Genomic DNA, 20926 nt, shown 5'->3' on the forward strand with positions numbered 1-20926 from the left:
GGCCATCTTACCTCTGAGCTTAACATACATGACAAGGTAGTATTAGAATAAAGCTTATCTCTTTCTTAGTTACAGGTTCCTGTCTATATTCCTTCCGCTTATTCAAAATTCAGTCTTGGGGCGCCTGGGTGGCTCAGTCGGTTGAGCGCCGACTTCGGCTCAGGTCACGATCTCGCGGTCCGTGAGTTCGAGCCCCGCGTCGGGCCCCTGTGCTGACAGCTCGGAGCCCGGAGCCTGTTTCAGATTCTGTGTCTCCCTCTCTCTGCCCCTCCCCTGTTCATGCTCTGTCTCTCTCTGTCTCAAAAATGAATAAAAAACGTTAAAAAAATTAAAAACAAAAACAAAAACAAAAACAAAATTCAGTCTAGTGGGTTAATTGGTGGGGTAGAGATGGAAATTCCCAGTATACACACATTTAACACAACACAACAACCCCCTCCCCCCACAAGCACATCAAAACAGATTTTTTCCAAATTCCAACTAAATTGACCATTATTCAAGTCTCTTTTAGTTTCTCCTGAAAGCCATGCCCTTCTAATGGGAAAGACATGGACAGCAAAACAAAAGCACACAGTGCTTCATGAATGAGAAACTTGTATCAGTGTGCACTCTGAGGGACTTACCTGGTCTTGAATTTCCTCAGCTTCCCCAAATGCTCCTTCCTTTGCACTCCAACCAAAATGCAACATTGACAGCTAGCATGGTCTGGAATTAGCAGACAATTTCCCCTGAGACAAAAAGTACTCTGGGCAGCTACACAGACAGATCCCTCAGATTCCCTCCTGGAGAGCAACTAACCTGGAACAGCTAATATCCTTCAGTCCTCCAAGTTAATAGCCCAGGAGACAAAGGAGGAAGCCCTGGCCTGGTGCAGGCCAAATGCTCCAATAAAAAAAAAAGATTTAATTTTTACTTATTTTTGAGAGAGAGACAGCATGTGAGCAGGGGAGGAGCAGAGAGAGAGGGAGACACAGAATCTGAAGCAGGATCCAGGCTCTGAGCCATCAGCCCAGAGCCCGAAGCGGGGCTCGAACTCACGGACTGCAAGATCATGACCTGAGCCGAAGTCAGACACTCAACCGACAGAGCCACCCAGGCGCGCCCCCCCCCCCCCCAACTGCTCCAATTTAGATTTCCAGGGAATTTGACACCCTAGGGGCAGTGGCTCCAGGCTGACTCCTGAAAATTTGTTAACTACATGTACATTCAGCTGTGCATCACTGCAAAAGTCAATACTCAAGAGAAGAAGCTTTTGTTTTTTTTAATGTTTATTTATTTTTGAGAGGAGGGAGGGGCAGAGAGAGGGGAACAGAGAATCTGAAGCAGGTTCTACACTGACTGCAGAGAGCCCAACGGGGGGCTTGAACCCACGAACCCTGAGATCATGACCTGAGGTGAAGTGTGGCACTCAACCGACTGAGCCACCCAGGTGCCCAAGACAAGAGTTTTGATTGGAAATAATATGAGCTTTATTCAGGAGCCAGCCACCTGGGGAGAAGGCAGACTCTTGTCGAAAGAATCTCTGAGTTTTCTGCCTGGCCTAAGGGTATTTAAAGGAGCCTAGGGCAGTGAATCAGTTAAAGGAGGATAGTGGTCCCTAACATTTCTTGATTACATGCAGACTCCATGGTACCAGCTACCGATGTTGTCTCATTACTCTGAGGTTGTGCAAGGGGATCTGGTTCCTTAGTGAGGGGTGGGTGGAGGGTTGAACAAAAGTGTCTGGTTTGTCTGGTTACTTTTTCATTATGTGCAGAAGGTGTTTGTTGTTTTCCAGGAAAGAATGCACGATCCATAGTTTTACAAGGAAATGTTAATCAATCATGTGGGCTAAGGGTCCTGGCTAAAGCTTAAAGACTAGTAAGTTGATTGCACAGACCCAGACAACTCAAAGAAGTCACCTAAGATTCTGCTGGAATAGGGGTATTCAGGCTGGTGTGTAAGGTGAGGGGTCAGAGATGTGGGAGCCCTGGCTGAAGAGAGAATATGTGGTTGGTGGGGTGGCAGTACAGGGTACAATGGTTGGGCTCTTGGGGATTGGTGTCCTGGTGTCATGAGCTGGGCTGGGTGGAGGTGGATGGAGGGGAAGACATCCCTTACAGCTAAGGGAGGACTCTAGGCTCAAGGACTGCCTTTTAGCACATTCTTTCCAGGAGGCCCAGAGGAGAAAGGAAGAGAATGGGGAACAGACACTTCAGACCATTCCAGCCTCATTCATTCTCCCCTACCCTCCCTCACCTTGCTAAGCCCAGCTTCTCAATGGGCCATTTCACACTTATTACACACCTGCTGTGTGCACAGGGCTCCAAAGTGGTTTTGTGTGTGTGTGTCATTCTTTCTCTTGCAGTCCACTCAGATCTTCACACTCCTCAGCCCCTGGGTTGATCTCAGGGGCCAGAAGCCTCTTCTGAAGGCTGGGATCTGGAACCTAGATATTTGGGACATGCCATGGGGACCCTGAAGAAGTGGGGGAAGGGAAGGTTGGGAGAGAGTCCCACAACTTCCTGGGGATAGGATGATGATTTATATTAACAAGAAAGATTAAAGTGAGAGGAGAGGAAGAATCTGCCAAGAGCAGACAGTGTGACTGGTTTTCTAGAGCAGAAATCCTAGGCCTGACATAGGGAGGAAGCAGGATGAATAAGGGCCTGTAGAGAAAGATCCTCTCCCCAGGAGTGTTGGGGTTCAGCATAGTGTGGTGGGGAAAGGGGAGACCACGTGGAACAAACAGGCAGGAAAAAAAGGTGACCTCTGGGGGAATCTTTGGTATATATGTGGAGGCTTCAGTCCTGTCCTGCACACACACTGTAATTGAGAAATTACACAGAGTCTGCTAGGCTCTCAGACATCGGTAATCCCAGAGGAGAAAAGATGCAAAGGCTGTACACATTGCTTTCTCTGACTCGAACCTGTGCTAGGAGCTGAGAGGGAGTTTCCCTCCAGCCTGAGTAGAGGTGCGAGTGGTGGAAGGACCTGATGGGAACAATCACCATTTGTCTCTGTCCTCTCCTGAGATGGAGTGGCTTTGGGGTGACTAGGTAATCAGGCTCTCGCGTGGTACTGGGGCTGCTAAGAGTCCTTTCCAACCTGGGGTGGGGCTCAGCTATGGACTGAGGGCAGGGGTTCCCCCAGGTGGGACAGAACTGCCTGGGAGGTTTTCCTTGGACATCCTATACCTCTAAGCATCCCCACCCATCACTTTGCTGATGGAGACAGGTCTCTTCAGCTCTCCTTCAAACCGACTGGATTTGCCCAGAGGACGAGAGAAGAGACAGTAGGAAGAGGATAGGAGGACACAGAAGGGGGCAAATTTCCATCCTTTCATTGGGTTCTAAGCCCTGTTCTACTCCCTAGATTTGGAAGGGTGTGAATCATGCAAAGGCAGGTGTAGAAATGACTTGAAATGGGGCAAAATGGTAGGATGCAGCAGGGTGGAGAGATGGAGGTAATAGGAAGGTCGAGCCCCCTGGGAGGTGGGGTTGTCTTGGGAGGTGAGCCAGGAGGGGAGGCAAGCTGGGTGGAATGGAAGGTGGTGAAGGTGGGAGGGGACAGAGTGGGAGGGGGGCAGTGTAGGGGGTCAGAGGGATGGGGATGGGCAGGGCAGGGAGGTGGAGGAACCAGGATGGGGCAATGCCTGATGGAAACTTAGAGATAGTCAGGGTGGTGGGTTGTCTGGAAGGACTGGAGCAGGATCCCACTTGGAGGAGCCCAGAACCCCCTCCCCCAAGCATGGGAGTAGTTTCTTCTGGATAGGGAAGTGGGTTCAGGGTGTAGGGACACTGAGAGGATGGTTGGGTAAAGCTGGTGGATCACAGATGGGTCAGACCTTCCCTGGACAGGAAGGACATGATCACCAGGGCAGATTCAGAGAAGGAAGTTCAGAGGCCACCAGGTGCAACACTGTCACTTTACAGACAGGAGCCAGAGGCCCTGCAGGAGGGAACACTCAGTGTCCCCTGCTACGTGATGGCTGCCTCTGGAAAACCTGCCCCTGACTCTTGGTCTAGGAGTCCTTCTTGCTCCCCTTTGGAAGACCGTGGACTCTGTTCCCATTCTCTTGGCTTTATTAGATGGAAAGAAGGGGAGAAAGACTTTAGCTAGACTGGGGTGATATCTTCCTTCCTCCTCCTCTAGTGACTCCTTTCCAGCCTTCCTGCTGGGCTTCTCAGCCTCCCATCTAATGAAACCTATTCCTTCTCTTTCCTTGTCTCCCTCCACAGGCTCCCAGCATCTAATGTTTTAGCTCCTGCTGGGCATCCATAGCAGTGTTCAGTCCTCCCCACACTGCTCTAGGCTTATGGTCTGACCTCAGTCTGAACCATCCCCTCTCCTCCTCTTCCTGCAGATTAGCCTCCCAGTCCTTTGCAAAATTGTCCTATAATCTCCTCCTCTGGGAAGTCTTCCGTGATTAACTCTCCTGGTTCTGGATCCCACAGTTTCTTTCTAAACCACTGGAAAGGGTACCTGCAGGCCTTTCCTTGTTCTGGTCTCTTCCTCTTTCCTGGCTGTGAGCTTTGTCCCTGTTCCTCCCTCTAACCTCCACCCCCAACATGGACCTTTGCCTCCCCTCAGGCAGGGCTGTTTTTCTCCTTCCTCCCAGGATCCGCTCCATGCACCAGAAGGGCCAGGACTGCACTGGAGAATTGACTGAATCCCTCCCTGTTCTCTGTTTTCTGGGAATAGCAGAGATAATGATGTCCAATTGGGTTTCACTCCAAGTAGGGAGGTGGCAGTGCAGATTCTTCCCTGTCTGTATTTTAGTGTTTAATTGGGGTTTAGGCCTCACCCCCAGGTCTGTATCCTCCTTTTTCCTTGTTGCCTCTGACCCAGTTAACAGACCTCTGGAGCTGCTGCCCTGGAGCCCCTGGGATGCTGGGTCAGGTGTGGGGAGTGGCAGGCAGTCCAACTATGATTTCTCAACTTGGGCTTCACACTGCACCTGATTACCTGCTTCCTGGTTGGGTCTCTGCAGACCTGTTTTCCACTCAGGCTTCTCTTACACCTTCCCTTTCCATCTTCCACTCCCTCCTTACACAGCCCACCTATCCCCAAAGCCTGAGTTCTCTCAGCAAGCTCTCTTTCCTAACCCTTGGGGTTGGCCTTCTGCCTGGAGAGGAGGATAGGTGGATGAATATCTGGGTGGAGGAGAGGGTCCTGGCTCTGGTGAGGCACCAGGCCTAGCTCTGGGCTCATCTGTGCATTTGTTGCCACCTTGTGGCCATACTGAGAGCTGGAGGGCTGGGGTCCTTGCTGAGAAGGGAAAGGGGGCTGACCTGGTTGGCATTTAGAGGGAAGCAGGATTTGGGGCGCCTGGGTGGCTCAGTCGGTTAAGCGTCTGACTTCAGCTCAGGTCATGATCTCGTGGTCTGTGAGTTCAAGCCCTGCGTCGGGCTCTGTGCTGACCGGTCAGAGCCTGGAGCCTGTTTCGGATTCTGTGTCTCCCTCTCTCTCTGACCCTTCCCCATTCATGCTCTGTCTCTCTCTGTCTCAAAAATAAATAAATGTTAAAAAAAATAGAGGGAAGCAGGACTCAAAATTGCTAATTGACTTTGGAGGTTTCCTCAGGGAGCCTTTGAATTCCTACCTGACCTGGGAGTGGAAGGCAGGGACTTTGGAGGTTTCCTCAGGGAGCCTTTGAATTCCTACCTGACCTGGGAGTGGAAGCCAGGGAGGAAAGTCAAGTAGCAAGGACACATCTAGATGGAGAGAGAGAGATAATTAAAACTCTATCATCAGGTCTCAAGCCTACCATTCAAATTACCCCTCCCCAAAAGTACCCTAAAAGGGAAACAATCTGAAACTAAAGCAGGAGGAGGTGATATCTGACCTGAGAACTTCCCAATAAATTCCAAAGAGTATTGGGATGCCACTACTTGTGACAATTGCCCAATTTTACAATGCCTCAGGTCCCAGTGAATGGTTCCTCCCCCATCCCCAGGCTGCTTGATCTCATCATGCTCCTTGTGCTTATTCAGAAAAGCCCAGTTTCCTCAGCCTTCCCTACTCCAGTCTGAGTGTGGCTATGGGCAAGATGCTAATCTGGTAAGTCCCTTCTGTGGTCTAACCGCAGTCCTGCCTGGAACACTGGAAGTGGAGAGAACCTCCATATACCCAGAAGAACTGCAGATGGGAAGGAGGCAAGAGGAAGGACCCTGTAAGGAAGGTTCTGAGGAAGGGCAGTTCTGCCTCAGTTTCTCCTACCTCCTCCTCTCTCCTGCCCCACTGGGTCTGTGGAGATGAAGACCATGGGACAGAGTGGTTCACACCCTGGAGAACTCTCTCTGCTTGGGCTTCAGGTTCACAGGTGCTGGGGGGAGGGGAAGCTGAGTTCCATCATGGCCCTTGTTATTGTCTTCTGTAGAGTGGGTATATTGGGGAGGGAAGAGGGGAGGCAGTGTTTGTCTCAATCAGCCTGAGTCCTTCTGGTCTCGCCCAGAGTCCCTTTGAGCCGTTTTCTCTCCAGGCACCAAAATCCCAGTCTCTCATAAGCCCCATGATGATACCTCCTCCTCCATCCCGACCACCCAACCCAGCACCCATTATTAGGGGCTGAGAATCACCGAATCCTCCTGACCATCACCCCTCCGTTTTCCCTGTCACTGCTTGGACATCTTGGCCAGGAGTCCTGGCTCTGCGGGTGCAGGGTGGGAGCTGTGTCCAGGCACCCTCCCTCTGAGGTACCATTTCTCCCTTGCCTCTTTTGCTGCCACTCACCTTACTGTGTTAAATTAAACCGTAATGCTGTGTGTGGCTCCAGCCCCACGGACTTGGCTCTGGAAAATGAAGACAATTCCTGTCTCTGTCATCTGGTTGCCTTATAAGTTGTTCCCCTGCTACCTGGTATGCTCATTTATGTATGTGATAATATCAGAATGGTTTTGACCTCAGGAATTTATAGTAGAATGGGCACCTTGAGAGCCCCTAAAGGTGATTGGCATTTGTCTCAGTCCTTAGCAAGGAGGAGGCTCTGTCTGCTGCCTCTTCCATTCTGGGGAAGGTGTGTGGGAGCTGCACCCAGAGGGTCCAAGGGGAAAATGCAAACACCAGAGTATATTAGGAGGCACATGGCAAGAGGGAAAGGAAGGGGGAGGGCTTTATCTTTTCAGGTTTCCCCCATGAGTGGAAAGTTGGAATAAGGTGTTTGAAATCCTGGCATGTTTTTCTCTTCTTGTTTTCTAAGGAAGGAGTCCTGGATTGGGGAATGACATGGAGTTCTTGTGTGTGATGGACTATGAAGAAGGGGTTGTGTGTGGCACGCCTGCATGCACATATTCACCCACCAGTCCACAAGTTTGCACATGTGCCCCCCTCCCCCAAACTGGCCTCATTCCACGGAGTCAATGCATTCAATCTAGTTACTATCACTTCCTCACCTTAGCTCCTAGGAGAGGGGAGGAAGTAAGGCTAGTCAGAACACTGGGTCATACTCAAGCCAGAAGTTCCCAGCTGAGGGTAAAGGGAACAGGACAGAGCCTTCCCTTGGTCTGTAGTTAGGTTTTCTACCCTGTCCCTCCTATTCTTCCTTCTCTCTCCTTTCAGTGTCACCTCCCTAGTAGACCCAGCTTTTGAGGTTAAACGAAGGTCAGTGGCAGCAGGAAAGATCTGGAGGAGTCAGTAGGTGAGAAGAGGGATGGGAGGAGCAAGGAGCATTGAAGGGCCTGATAGAGAGGATCCCTGGGAAGAGAGTTGAGGACCCTGAATGGCCCCTCCTCTCCATGTGTACAGGGCTGTGGTGGGAGGGAACAAGATTAGAACAGGAAAAGCACATTTCTGTCTATAACTCTGAAGAGCCTCTGCAAACACAGGACAAAGAGAAAATAATGAATGAAGAGAAGTTTCTCTTGCAACCCAGGAAGTAGGAAGATAGGGGCAGGGGCTGTGGGACTCTGAGGGGCAGAGGGGTGTGTGTGTTGAGGTGAGTGTGTGCACTGCATGGTGTTTGTTGTGTATGTGTCTGTGCTCTGTGGTTAACAGTCCTGTGTACATCAGTGATATATGTAAACATGTATCACATGAGGAAGGATGTAGCTTTGACGGGTTATTTAATCCAAGGTTGTGAGCAGGCTTCCCACTGGGGCCTATGAAGTGTGCTTTTCTTTTAGAAGCAGCAGTCAGAACAGATGGGAAGACCCCTGAATTGGGAATCAAGAAAACATGGATCCAGTTCTGGCTCTAGCCATCAGGTGGGACCCTGTGAAGCATCACCTTTGTGAGCTGGGATGTCACCTGCTGGATAACCATAAAGGAAAAGCCATGTGGCCCTTCTGTGCCTGCAGCCCAACTGGGATGGGGGGACCAGAAAAGGGAAGGGGACAGGATGAGTGATGGCATTTCAGGGACCAAAGACAATATGGGATGCTAGTGGGAAGGCTGTAAGAGGAATTTCCTGAATTCAGAAATTCATGGGTTCATGCTGGAGCCAAGGACTCCTCCAGCCTGCAGCCCAGCCCTATCTCAGCACCCAGGGCTCAGGGCTGGCTCTGAGAGGGCAGGGAGAGAGACCCCTTCTCTGCCACCCTCTTGTGGCCACCAAGTCTATCGCAGGTCTCTACTGAGAAGGTTCTGCTCAAGTCCTCCTGGCCAAGTCCCTTGCCTCATGGTGGAAATTGTCTATATCAGAAGAAGGGACCTTTGCTTCTCTAACCTCATCTTTCCCCCTCATCTCTCCTGGTTTCTGGAGACACTCATGGTCTCCTTAAGGCTGGGATATTCTTCCTAAGATTTCACCCTCTTTACCATTGCCTGAAGATTTAACCTCTACTTTTGGGGATGTGTGGTGGAGACAAGGGGCTGAGATCAACATATTGAGCAGAGAGTGCAATTTCTCTTCCTCCTTGGGTTCCATCTGCAACCTCAGCTTCCCAGAATTTTGGAGTTTTCACGGAAAATCTGCAGGAGTAGTGACATTCCTGGAGAAAATGGGTCTGAAGCAGACCAAGGATTATGTGGGTAGGTTTCCGTGATTTTGCACCTAAGCTCAGTCCATCAGCCCCAGCAGGGAGATGGATTAGCAGGAGCCAGGAGGCAAGAGACAGGGATGCTGGAGAGAAATGGCATATTTGACAGATGCTGATGGGACTCCTTATCTGCTAGCTCTGGAATCCCCTCCCACCCACCAGGCTGCCCTTGACCCTCCCCTTCTAGTGCTCAGTGCTCTTTAGTGACTGCCTGTCTTTGAAAAGAGGGCCAAGAGGGGCCAAGCTGCTTTGGGTGGATAAGGGAGTGAGAAGGAGGGAGGGACACAAGGTATGTGATGGAGGAAGAGGGGTTGGAATGAACGGGACTCGAGCTGGGGCCCCATGGTCACTGGTTTGCTTGAAAGGCTTGGCAGGGGAAACTCTCCTGGGGGCAGATACTGAATTGCTGGAGGTGAGTGAGTGGGGGTGGGGTGGGAAGCAATATTGAAAGGAATTGAGTTCCACTGATTAAGGCACTTTCTTGTGAGACCTGATGAAATATGAGTCAATGACTTTATTGAGAGCTTCCTATGTCCAAGAAGGGTTACAGGTGTGATGATGGGATAAAAGAGGGACACACATATTTTCTGTTCTCCTTCCAATATTTGAGTCCCAGCCCCATCTCCTCTCTGATTGATTGACCCATGTGGGCCTGTCTGAGGGGTGCAAGGAACCACCTCCTGCTTTCCTCCAGGATTCCAGCAAAGCCACTTCCTTCACCCTTTCCCACCCTTTGGATGCCCCTGTCTCCCTATGGCCCCAACTCCCTGAGGCCCAGCCTTCCTAACTCTCAGCCTCCCAAGGGCCCCTCCTCCCAAGGGCCCCGTCTCCTAGAAGGCCCTGCCTCCCTAGTGCCTCAATTCCCTGAGGGTACCGTCTAAACTCCACTCCAATTCTTAACTCTGCTGGGCCAAGCTCCTTACCTGTGTCTGGGTTTGACTTGCATTTTCTTCTCAGGTGTCTCTCCTTTGAGGGAGAAAAAGCACATGGGTAAGTGATTTCTCCTGTTTGTAGCGTTGACATGAAAACTGAGCCAGAACCAGAGAGCAGGAAGGCTGGGCTTGGATCATAGCTGGCTGTGGAAGCCCTGCGGCATGTGAATGGAGGGAATTTCATGGCACCAAAGCTGGACTTTGAATTGGGGTGGGGGCTGTAGAGCAAAGGTTTTGTGAGTTTGGGAAGGACAGGTAAGTGTGAGAGGTCAGAGTGATTTTGAGGCCTATATTCTGTTCTCCTCTAGACCAGAAATTTTCTCAGCTCTGCTGAGGAAAATATGAGTTAGGGGAGGTTATTCCTGGCATTTCTCTTCCAGCATCCTTCCTACCTCTTTGCTCTTCTTCCTTGCTTTTCCTTCCTGACCTGGTGCAGGGCTTGCTTTACTCATCTTTGACTTTCCCACAGGGCCCAGCACAGAGTACACTTAGACATGTTCTTTGAATGAAGATTCTTCCATCTGGCTCTGATGTTTCCTTCATGTTTTGCCACACTTTATCACTGGAGATTCTGAGAGTCTCTGAGTCATATATTCTTAGGGAGGACATTGGTGTGGACTTGGCAGAATGGCAGGTTTGATAAGGTGGTTCCCCATCACCAGAGAGGAGCTAGATATCTATTTTTACAGCTGTTGGAGTTATCTCCCTGCCTTTCTTATCTAACTTTAAAAAGTTGTGGTGGGGATTGATTCATATGCCAGCTCGAGCTGCAGGAGGCAAGATTACCAAGTTTCCCTGGGGTGTAGCTGCCTAGTGGTCTTTAACACACTGGGTTTCCAAGAGGCAGTTTGTTGTTATCACAAAACATATTTACAACTCTAAAGGCCCCTGGAGTCTTAAACTGTTCTCCACCCTTCGACCCTCCCAACCACTTTGTATGCTGTGGGCTGTACCCCAAAACTAGAAGTTCAGACAACACTTATCCATAATTGACATCTGTTTTCTTGACTATGTGTGGCAAATATTTATTTCTAGGTTGTCTTCTTCTTGGCCTCTTTCCCTCTAGCAGTTCTTGGGCAACTTTTCTCCATTATTAAATGATATGTGTTATGTGCTTCCAGAAGACAGATTCATTTTAACCTTAGTTTAAGCAAAATCATGCAGAAAGGTCAATTTCCTTCACCAAGTGTATTCCAAATTGATAAATGTGGTTTCTGGATTGTATTCTTTGGGGTTATCCTTGTCTCTACCCCTTCTTTTTGTGTTATTGCAGAAGTCTCAAAGTCGAAAAGGGATTCAAAAGAATTAGGAAAGAGGGATAAAGAGTATCCCTTAAAAAGTGGTGTCAGTGGATACTTGTTGTATATTCTGCTGCCTGAGCTGGGGTGAAGCAAATGGGTCTTGGTGGAGAAGTCATATGGATCTATATTTGGATAAGAACCCAGGACTTTGAGGTATGATACAACTTTCATATGACTCAGATGATCTGGTATCTTTCTTACAACAAAACAAAGCAACACAAATTTACTTTCCAAAGGAGCAGGTGGTGGTGTGGAGCAGCTCCCTGAGGCTGTGAGAAGAACCAAGCACAGTGTGTTGAGGGAGGACAGAGAAAAAGACAGCTGAGTACTTACAAGGAAGGATAGAAGGACACATTTAAAGATATGAAGTAAGATGACCAGACAGAGACTTGGCCTTCCCTAACACACCTTATATGCAGTGTATTACCGAGGGTTATATTAGGAGGAGGTACATGGAAGAAGGAGCCAAGGGCTCTGACCACTCACAAGTGCTAGTAAAAGTGGAGAAAGAGTCTAGTGAGAAATTGGACACTGGATGGATCTAGATTCTGTGCTTACAAGGAAAATAAGGATTTGGGGGAAAAACAAAGCTGTTTAGCAAGGTTTCTTGGGAAAAAATGAGTGTGGATCAGTCCTTAATGTAGACAAAATCTATGCTACATTACAGCTGTAATTTGGAAAATAATGTGGATAGACAGGTGGATTTCTTCTAATGCTTTCTCCTGAGGATTAAATTTTTTGTTTTAATTTTAGAGAGAAAGAGAGAGAGAGAGTGGGAGGTGAGGGGCAAAGAAAATCTTTTTTTAAGGTTATTTATTTTGAGAGAGAGAGAGCATGAGAAGGGAAAGGGAAGAGGGAGGGGGAGACAGAACCCCAAGTAGGTCAGCACAGAGCCCCACAGGACACTCAGCCTCATGAAGTGTCATGACCTGAGCTGACTGACCATGAGCTGAAACCAAGTGTCAAATGCACATCTAAGCAACTGAGCCACCCAGGCACCCCCAGAGAGAATCTTAAGCAGACTCCCTGATCTGTATGGAGCCCAACTCTGGGCCCTATCTCAGGACCCTGGGCTCATGAGAAATCAAGAGTTGGGAGCTTAACTGATGGAGCCACCTAGAAGTCCCTCTCCCGAGGACTTTTATTAGGTGTTCTGTGTTGACATGATTCGGGGTTGAGAAAAGGGAGTAGAAAATTGTAGGGGGAAGTAGAGAAGAAATTGATTTTCACTGTTGACATCAATGTATCACACCACTTTCTAATCCTTTAATTGCACACCCTTCCTGGCTTTTCTAAGATTTGTTTCTGATTACTATTTGGAAAATCTAACTTTATTTCTTCTTGGTAGCCCACCTAGTTTCTGAAGACCTCGAGAAGCAGAATCTCAGGCTTTTCTGACTTGTCAAGTTGATCGTCTTCTTTTGGTGTGATAAAAATGTGAAGAACTTCCAAAACTGGATTCTGACTGAATATAACCTGAAAATTTATCAAATGATGAAAAATGTTGCACTAAACTCTGTCTTTCCTGCAGTTATCCCAGAGGGACTAAGAAAATCCACCTTGTTCACAAACATCCCAGAATGATACTAGATTATATGGAGTCTATACAGTCTCTAGAGAACCAGCATCTGCTTGTTTACCCAAATAATGGTGCAACAATACTAGTGTGCTGTGTGCATGTGACAGGGATTCCATAGGTATTGTGGGAAGGAAGCAAACATGTTTTGGTCTACATCTACAGAGATTTTGGTCTACATTTGTGTAGATGAATTTGGTCTACATAGATTTGGCCTGGATCATGTTAGGTTGCATCAGGATGGGTTTTCACTGACTTGGAATTCAGCCTCTGCCAGACTGCTTCATGAGAAGCAACATCTGAACTGGGAATGGAAAGAGAGTGGGGGTTAGCTACATGAAGGGGCCAAGAGGGCATGAGAGGAAGGGAACAGGGTGAGTGTATAATTTCTCAGCTTGAACAGGAACTGGGCAGGGGATGAGGCTGGAGGAATTAGCACAGGTAAGATGATGAAGGAAGGAAGGACTGTGCAGGAAGTACAGTGGGAACCACTGAAGGGATGAAGCCTGGGGATGGGTGAGGGACACATCAATCACATTCATAGTGTAGAAAGTTCCATGAGTTAAGAACTGACCCTCCTAATCTATCTTGTCAGCTGGTTGGTAAATCATAACATTGGAACTGGTGGGTGGCAAATAAACAGTCTGGATGGATTTGTACACAGAAGGTCTGACCCATTTCCCAAGGGTTCGTTTTGACCATCTATTGGAGAAGACTTTTTAATTTTGACTTCCTCTTTCTGTCTTTAAAAATCTCTGGCAAGATTTCCTAAAATTCTCTCAAAACCAATTAGGGAGGGAAATGGGGGCTGCATGATTTTGTTTTCTCTGTTCTCTACTACTCATTTCTGGGGCATGGCTATGAATTGTTCACCCAGATTTTTCTCTCCTTGAGGAGGGGCCATTTGAATAGCAGCAGGGGAGGAGGGTGAAGGAGGAGCCACATGCAGTTTCATTCATTAAGAAAATGTATTTTGTAGGGGTTCCTGGGTGGTTCAGTAGGCTAACTGCTGGAGTTTGGCTCAGGTCATGACCTCAGAGCTCACGAGTTGCAGCCCCACATCAGGCTCTTTGCTGTCAGCACGGAGCCTGCTTGGGTTCCTCTGTTTCCCCTCTCTCTCCCCCTCCCTTGCTCGCGCTCTCTCTGTCTCAAAAATAAATTAAAAAAAAAACATTAAAGAAAATAAAATGTATTTTGCATATTCACACTTTGGTTTGAGAGTCAAAAATAACTCCTTGCAAAAAATTGTTACTTATAAGTGAGTGTTTTAATACAAGCTCACAGAACAGGGAAGATTTTCCAGGCTACAGTAGCTGACATCACACAGATGGTGCAAGGTGTTTTTAGAGGACAGTGTGGCCAGGGAGGAGAGTATCTGCAGAAGTGAGCTCACCTTCTCTCCTGGAACCCAGAGAGGGAAGAGACAGAAGGAATTGTTTGCTTGTGAGTTACTGAGCTAGGTGACTTATTTTTTTTCTCCCTGCTCATCACACTCCCATGACTGTGGATGTAAAAATTGTAATGAATTTTGCCTTGTAGCTTTGGGTGAGGTTTATTAATGTCAGCATTCATAAAACCACCTTTCTGGGTCTTCTCCCTACTTAGTAATGGTTCCTTGTTGGCTCTGCACTCATTTTTGAGTGTTTTCTTATCAGATAGCTTTGTCCTCTAGTTCTTACAGGTAGTTATGAGGACACTGACCCTCTCTCTCTCTTTCTCTCTTCTCACAGTGCCCCCTGTGGCCCTAAGTGGGTAAAGGGAAGGATTAGACTGCACATTCTTTGCCATCAGTCCAGCTAAGTGGATGACACAGAATGAAGAGAAAGGGGGCCAAAGTGACATCCGACCTTGGCTAGCTGATATTGAAGCTAAAGGTTTTAAGACCAAGAGACCAATATTTGTATTTTAAACTCAGATGATATTTAAACATTATTCTGTAATTGGAACACGGCCCTCTAGTCCATGAATTAATGTAACATAACTCACGCATAAGCATGGCACAAACACACTGCGTGTGAAATATTACACAATAAATTCATGTGCTGCGTGTCTTCATTAGTACATGACACTACATGACTTTGGTGAACCCAAATGAGATTGTGTCATGTGGTGTGTAAAAAGCAAAATGTTGGAAGGTATTTGGCACTTTTTCTGAGGGGAAATCAGGGTTGTTTTTTCTATGACATTTTTCATATCAACTTCTGTGATATTTGTGCTGCAATAGGTGACATGGGACTTGGCTTTGGTTGGTTGGTTGAACACCACTGTTCAGTAAATATTTATTGTTTATTTAGGAATTATGGAGCAATAGGACATACCAGATGAAATATGAAGTAGCAGCTTTCAAGCCTGAGCATGGAAACATGCAGGCCCAACACAACTTGGCTTAACTCAGACTCAACAAACCTGATCCCAGACTCTGCTCCCTGAGCTTGCTACAGCTCTCTGATCCTGGAATCTTCTTCAATTCTAGCTAGCATGCTGCGCCAGGCACTTCGTAGATTCGGTCAAAAACTGGTACGAAGACCTACGCTGAAGGAACCGGTGGCTGAGAATGACCCACGGAGAAGCCTGAACACTCTGAATTTAGTGGCCCTGGGTGTGGGCAGCACAGTGGGTGTAGGTGTGTATGTCCTGGTTGGCGAGGTGGCTGCCAGTCAGGCAGGACCATCCATTGTGATCTGCTTTTTGGCGGCTGGACTATCTTCAATGTTGGCTGCGCTGTGCTATGCAGAGATTAGTGCCCGGGTTCCCCATTCTGGTTCTGCATATCTCTACAGCCATGTCACTATAGGTGAACTCTGGGCTTTCATCACTGGCTGGAACTTTATTCTCTCTTATGTTGCTGGTACAGCCATTGTGATCCAGGCTGGGACCTTAGCTTTTGACATTCTACTTGGGAACCAGAACTCTCACACCCTCCATGAGAGCATCACACAGCAAGTTCCCCGTGTTCTTGTAGAACATCCAAACTTCTTTGTTGTGAGCCTTGTATACTTCCTCATAGAAGTGCAGACTCTGAGATTTAGTCAGTCTTTCATGGTTACAAAAGTGATCACATCGGTGAAAATTTTGGTTCTTGGTTTTGTCATCATCTCTGGGTTCATTAAGGGGGACCTGCACAACTGGAAGCTCACAGAAAAGGACTTCTTAAAGGCTGGACTCAATGATACCTCCACCTTGGGCCATATGGGCTCTGGAGGATTTGTGCCTTTTGGCTTCAAGGGGATTCTCCGTGGAGCAGCTGTCTGTTTCTATGCATTTATTGGTTTTGACAATATTGTTACTAGAGTCGAAGAAGCCCGGAATCCCCAGCGTTCCATCCCCATGGGCATTGTGATTTCACTGTTCATATGCTTTTTCTTGTATTTTGGTGTCTCTGTGGCACTTACACTTATGGTGCCTTACTATCAGTTTCAACGTGGAAGCACCTTGCCTGAGGCATTTCTCCATATTGGCTGGGCCCCTGCCTACTATGTGTAGCTTTTGGATTCCTCTGTAGTCTTTTGGCCAATGTCTTGGGCTTTATGGTCCCCATACGTCAGATGATATACAGGATGGCACAGGATGACTTCCTATTCCCGGCGCTTGCCAGGGTCCAAACTGGTACATGCACCCCTCTCATGGCAAATGTGATCTTTGGCATTATTGCACCAATCGTGGCCTTCTTCTTTGGACTCACTGATCTTTTGGACCTCAGTTCAATTGGGATCCTGCTTACTCATAGCCTGGTGGCTATTTGTGTTCTCATCTGCGGATACCAGCCTGAGAGGAGGAATTGGGGAAATGAAGCAGAGATGCAGGAGGAGAACGGACCTGCAGCAGAGAGGCTGACTCTACAGGGACTACTTTTTCCATGCAGCCCCACCCCCACTCCACTTTCTGGCCGGGTTGTCCGTGTTTGCTCCTCACTTCTTGCTCTGCTGTTCACTCTTCTTTGCCTGGTGCTGGCCCAGTGGCCAGTTCTGCTTTCTGGAGACCCAGTGTGGATTTCAGTGGTTGTGGTGCTCCTGGTGCTCATCATTGGGATCACTGGGGTCATCTGGAGACAGCCACAGAGCTCCAGTCCCCTTCCCTGTAAGGTCCCTGCTCTGCCTCTCCTCCCACTACTGAGCATCTTTGTGAATGCTTTCCTTATGATGCAGATGACAGGTGGCACCTGGGCCCGATTTGCTGTCTGGATGTTGATTGGGTTTGCTGTCTACCTCGCCTATGGGATCCAGTACAGCCTGTTCACTTAACCCCAACTAAGTTAGAGCCAAAACTATAGGACTTGAACTCAACAGTGCCAGTACATTCAGTTTGACATCATTACACCTGAATGCAGTCGGGTCTCCTGCATAATAATGGAGGGTACTCTTGATCTCATGAAAAGCTAGGCCTCCTGTGGATTGTTTGTGGGGGAACACTAATAGAGCTCTGTATTTATTACAAAAGAATGGATGTGTCTTTGCTCTTTCTCCTTTTTTTTAAATTATTCTACTTGCATTTGTGTTTGTAACTGCTAACAGGGTCAAAACATTATTAAAAGAAACTAGAAAAAGTGCTTCATTTCTTTAGTTAAATATTTAGTACTGGGAGAACATGGGTGGTTATGTTCCTGGCTGGCTCAGTTGGTAGAGCATGTGACACTTGATCTCAGGGTGGTGTGTTTGAGCCCCTGTTGGGTGTTGGCTGAAATTATTTAAAATAATATCGACTAGCAGAATTACTGGTTCATATGGTAGTTCTATATTTAATTTTTTGAGGAACTTCCATCGTGTTTTCCATAGCAGCTACATCAATTGATATTACCACCAATAGTGCATGAGGGTTACTTTTACCCCATATCTTCACCAACACTTGTTCTTCTTGTCTTTTTTAGCCATTCTTACAGGCATAAAATGATATCTCATTGTTCTGTTAATTTATGTTTCCCTGATGATTAGTGATGTTGGGTATCTTTTCGTGTGTCTGCTGCCCATCTCTATGTCTTCTTTGAAAAAATGTGTATTCCTATCCTGTGTCCATTTTTTAATTGGATTATTTGTTTTTTTGGTGTTGAGTTCTTTAGTTTTAAGTTTTTTTTTTTCTGCATTTGGGGCATTAACCCCTTATTGGATATGTTATTTGCAAGTATTTTCTCCCAGTTAGTAGGTTGCCCTTTTGTTTTGTCGATGGTTTCCTTTTACATCCTTTTACAAGAAGCAAAAGCTTCTTGGTTAAATAAATTTGAAAAGATATATGCACCCCTATGTTTACTTTATTTTTAACTTTATTTGTTTTGAGAGAGAGAGGGAGCATGAGCAGGAGAGGGCAGACGAAGAGGGAGAGAGAGAGGATGCCAAGCAGGCTCCATACTGTCAGCATGCAGCCTGAGATAGGGCTTGATCACATGAACCATGAGATCATTACCTGAGCTGAAATCAAGAGTGAGATGCTTATTCGATGGAACCACCAAGGCACCCCTATTGCACATTATTTACAATAGCCAACAACAACAACAACAACAACAACAACAAATAGCCCAATGTTCTTAAATATAGGGAATAAACTGGTAATTGCCAATGAGGGAGTGGGTAGAGGGATGGGTGAAATTGGTAAAGGGAATAGAGAATATACTTATCTTGATGAACATTTGAAAAGTGTGGAAGTGTTGAATCATTATATTCTACACCTGAGAATGGTATAATGACATTTATGCTAATTATACATCAGTAAAAAATAAATAAATAAACATAAAAGACCAAAAAAACCCCAAAACAGATAAAATATGGCCCCTCTACTTACAGAGCTTATATTCTAATACAAGGGGTAAAGCATAGCTGTAATACAAAGTATAAAGTATTGTCATAAGTAATATACAAATAAAGTGTTTTGGGAATTCAGAGTGGAGGAAGATAATTTGTGGTTGGCACAGTAGTGAGATTTGATTGGTGAAATCAGAGAAGAATTTGTAGAGGAATGGCATTTGAGTTGACTCTCTCAGGGACAGATAGGATTTTGCCACACATGGGCAGGAGGGAAGGATAGGCAGTGAGAGCACCATGAGGAAAAGCACAGGAAAATGAAGCAGTGTTCAGAGCACACTGAGAAGGCTGTGTAGCTTGAGCCTTGGCTGTGTGTGTGTGGGGGGGGTGGGGGTGGGGGGGGAGAGGGGAAGTAACATGAGCAGGTGGATTTGAGCTGGAGCTTTCCTCTGAGCACAAAATGCTTTGGCTTTGAACATACTACCCATAATGAAAATCCCTGTGGTTGGTCCTCCTACTTGGAAATATCTGAATTCTTGGACTTCAAATTCCTGTACGGTTGTTTGCTTTTGGTGCACAGAAGATGAACAACTGAGAGCTAAGTTGTGATCTTACTTCCACCACCAACTAGCAATGTGATCTTTTTTTTTTTTTTTTTTTTTTTGGTACGCATTTTTTATATTGTGTGTATTTTAGGAAGAATATGTATACTTCTTTTCCTAAAAAAATATTGTTCCTTTTACTCATGTAGATTATTTAAAATTTGCATTTTAAATTTCTTTTTTTTTAAATATGAAATTTATTGTCAAATTGGTTTCCATACAACACCCAATGCTCATCCCAACAGGTGCCTTCCTCAATACCCATCACCCACCATCCCCTCCCTCCCACCCCCCATCAACCCTCAGTTTGTTCTCAGTTTTTAAGAGTCTCTTCTGTTTTGTCCCCTCCCTGTTTTTATATTATTTTTGTTTCCCTTCCCTTATGTTCACCTGTTTTGTCTCTTAAAATCCTATGAGTGAAATCATATGACTTTTGTCCCTCTCTAACTTCACTTAGCATAATACCCTCCAGTTCCATCCACGTAGTTGCAAATGGCAAGATTTCATTCTTTTTGATTGCCGAGTAATACTCCACTGTATATATATACCACATCTGTATCCATTCATCCATAAATGGACATTTGGGCTTTTTCCATACTTTGGCTATTGTTGATAGTGCCGCTATAAACATGGGGGTGCATGTGTCCTTTTGAAAGAGCATACCTGTATCCCGTGGATAAATGCCTAGTAGTGCAATTGCTGGGTCGTAGGGTAGTTCTATTTTTAGCATGGAATCTTTTTCCTTTGTGTGTGTGTGTGTGTGTGTGTGTGTGTGTGTGTGTGTCTTCAATTTCTTTCATAAGCTTTCTATAGTTTTCAGTGTATAGATTTTTCACCTCTTTGGTTAGATTTATTCCTAGATATTTTATGGGTTTTGGTGAAACTGTAAATGGGATCAATTCCTTGATTTCTCTTTCTGTTACTTAATTGTTGGTGTATAGGAATGCAACCAATTTCTGTGCATTGATTTTATATCCTGCAACTTTGCTGAATTCGTGAATCAATTCTAGCAGTTTTCTGGTGGCATCTTTTGGCTTTCCCATATAGATTATCATGTCATCTGTGAAGAGTAAAAGTTTGACCTCCTCCTGGCTGATTTGGATGCCTTTTATTTCTTTGTGTTGTCTGATTGCAGAGGCTAAGACTTCCAATACTATGTTGAATAACAGTGGTGAGAGTGGACATCCCTGTCTTGTTCCAGACCTTAGGGGGAAAGCTCTCAGTTTTTCCCCTTTGAGCATGATATTAGCGTTGGGTCGTTCACATATGGCTTTTATGAACTCGAGGTATGCCCCTTCTACCCCTACTTTCTTGAGGGTTTTTATTGAGAAAGGATGCTGTATTTTGTCAAATGCTTTCTCTGCATCTATTGAGAGGATCATATGGTTCTTGTCCTTTCTTTTATTGCTGTGATGAATCACATTAATTGTTTTGCTGATATTCAACCAACCCTGCATCCCAGGTATAAATCCCACTTGGTCATGGTGAATAATTTTTTAATGTATTGTTGGATCCGGTTGGCTAATATCTTGTTGAGGATTTTTGCATCCATGTTAATCAGGGAAATTGGTCTGTAGTTCTCCTTTTTAGTGTGGTCTCTGTGTGGTTTTGGAATCAAGGTCATGCTGGCTTCATAGAATGAGTTTGGAAGTTTTCCTTCCATTTCTAATTTTTGGAACCGTTTTAAGATTATAGGTGTTAACTCTTCCTTAAATGTTTGGTAGAATTCCCCTGGAAAGCCATCTGGCCCTGGACTCCAGTTTTTTTTGGGAGATTTTTGATTACTAATTCAATTTCTTTACTGGTTATGGGTCTATTAAAATTTTGAA

The 20926-nt window shown here is 46.2% G+C and overlaps 2 protein-coding genes across 2 annotated transcripts in view; both read left to right on the plus strand.

Moving 5' to 3' along the window:
* LOC109268710 (cationic amino acid transporter 3-like) overlaps window positions 1-20926 on the plus strand; it is a 215065-nt gene that overhangs the window by 151152 nt on the left and 42987 nt on the right. The gene's annotated exons all lie outside the window — the stretch shown is intronic.
* On the plus strand, window positions 14158-17994 carry LOC109268711 (cationic amino acid transporter 3-like). Its single transcript, XM_053895786.1, is given in 2 exon segments — window positions 14158-16241; window positions 16244-17994. Coding segments are annotated over 2 exon segments (1761 nt in total). The 5' UTR covers window positions 14158-15244; the 3' UTR covers window positions 17008-17994.

Source organism: Panthera pardus, unplaced genomic scaffold, assembly GCF_024362965.1.
Source record: "Panthera pardus isolate Hobbes unplaced genomic scaffold, ASM2436296v1 HiC_scaffold_6, whole genome shotgun sequence".
Taxonomy (NCBI): Eukaryota; Metazoa; Chordata; class Mammalia; order Carnivora; family Felidae; genus Panthera; species Panthera pardus.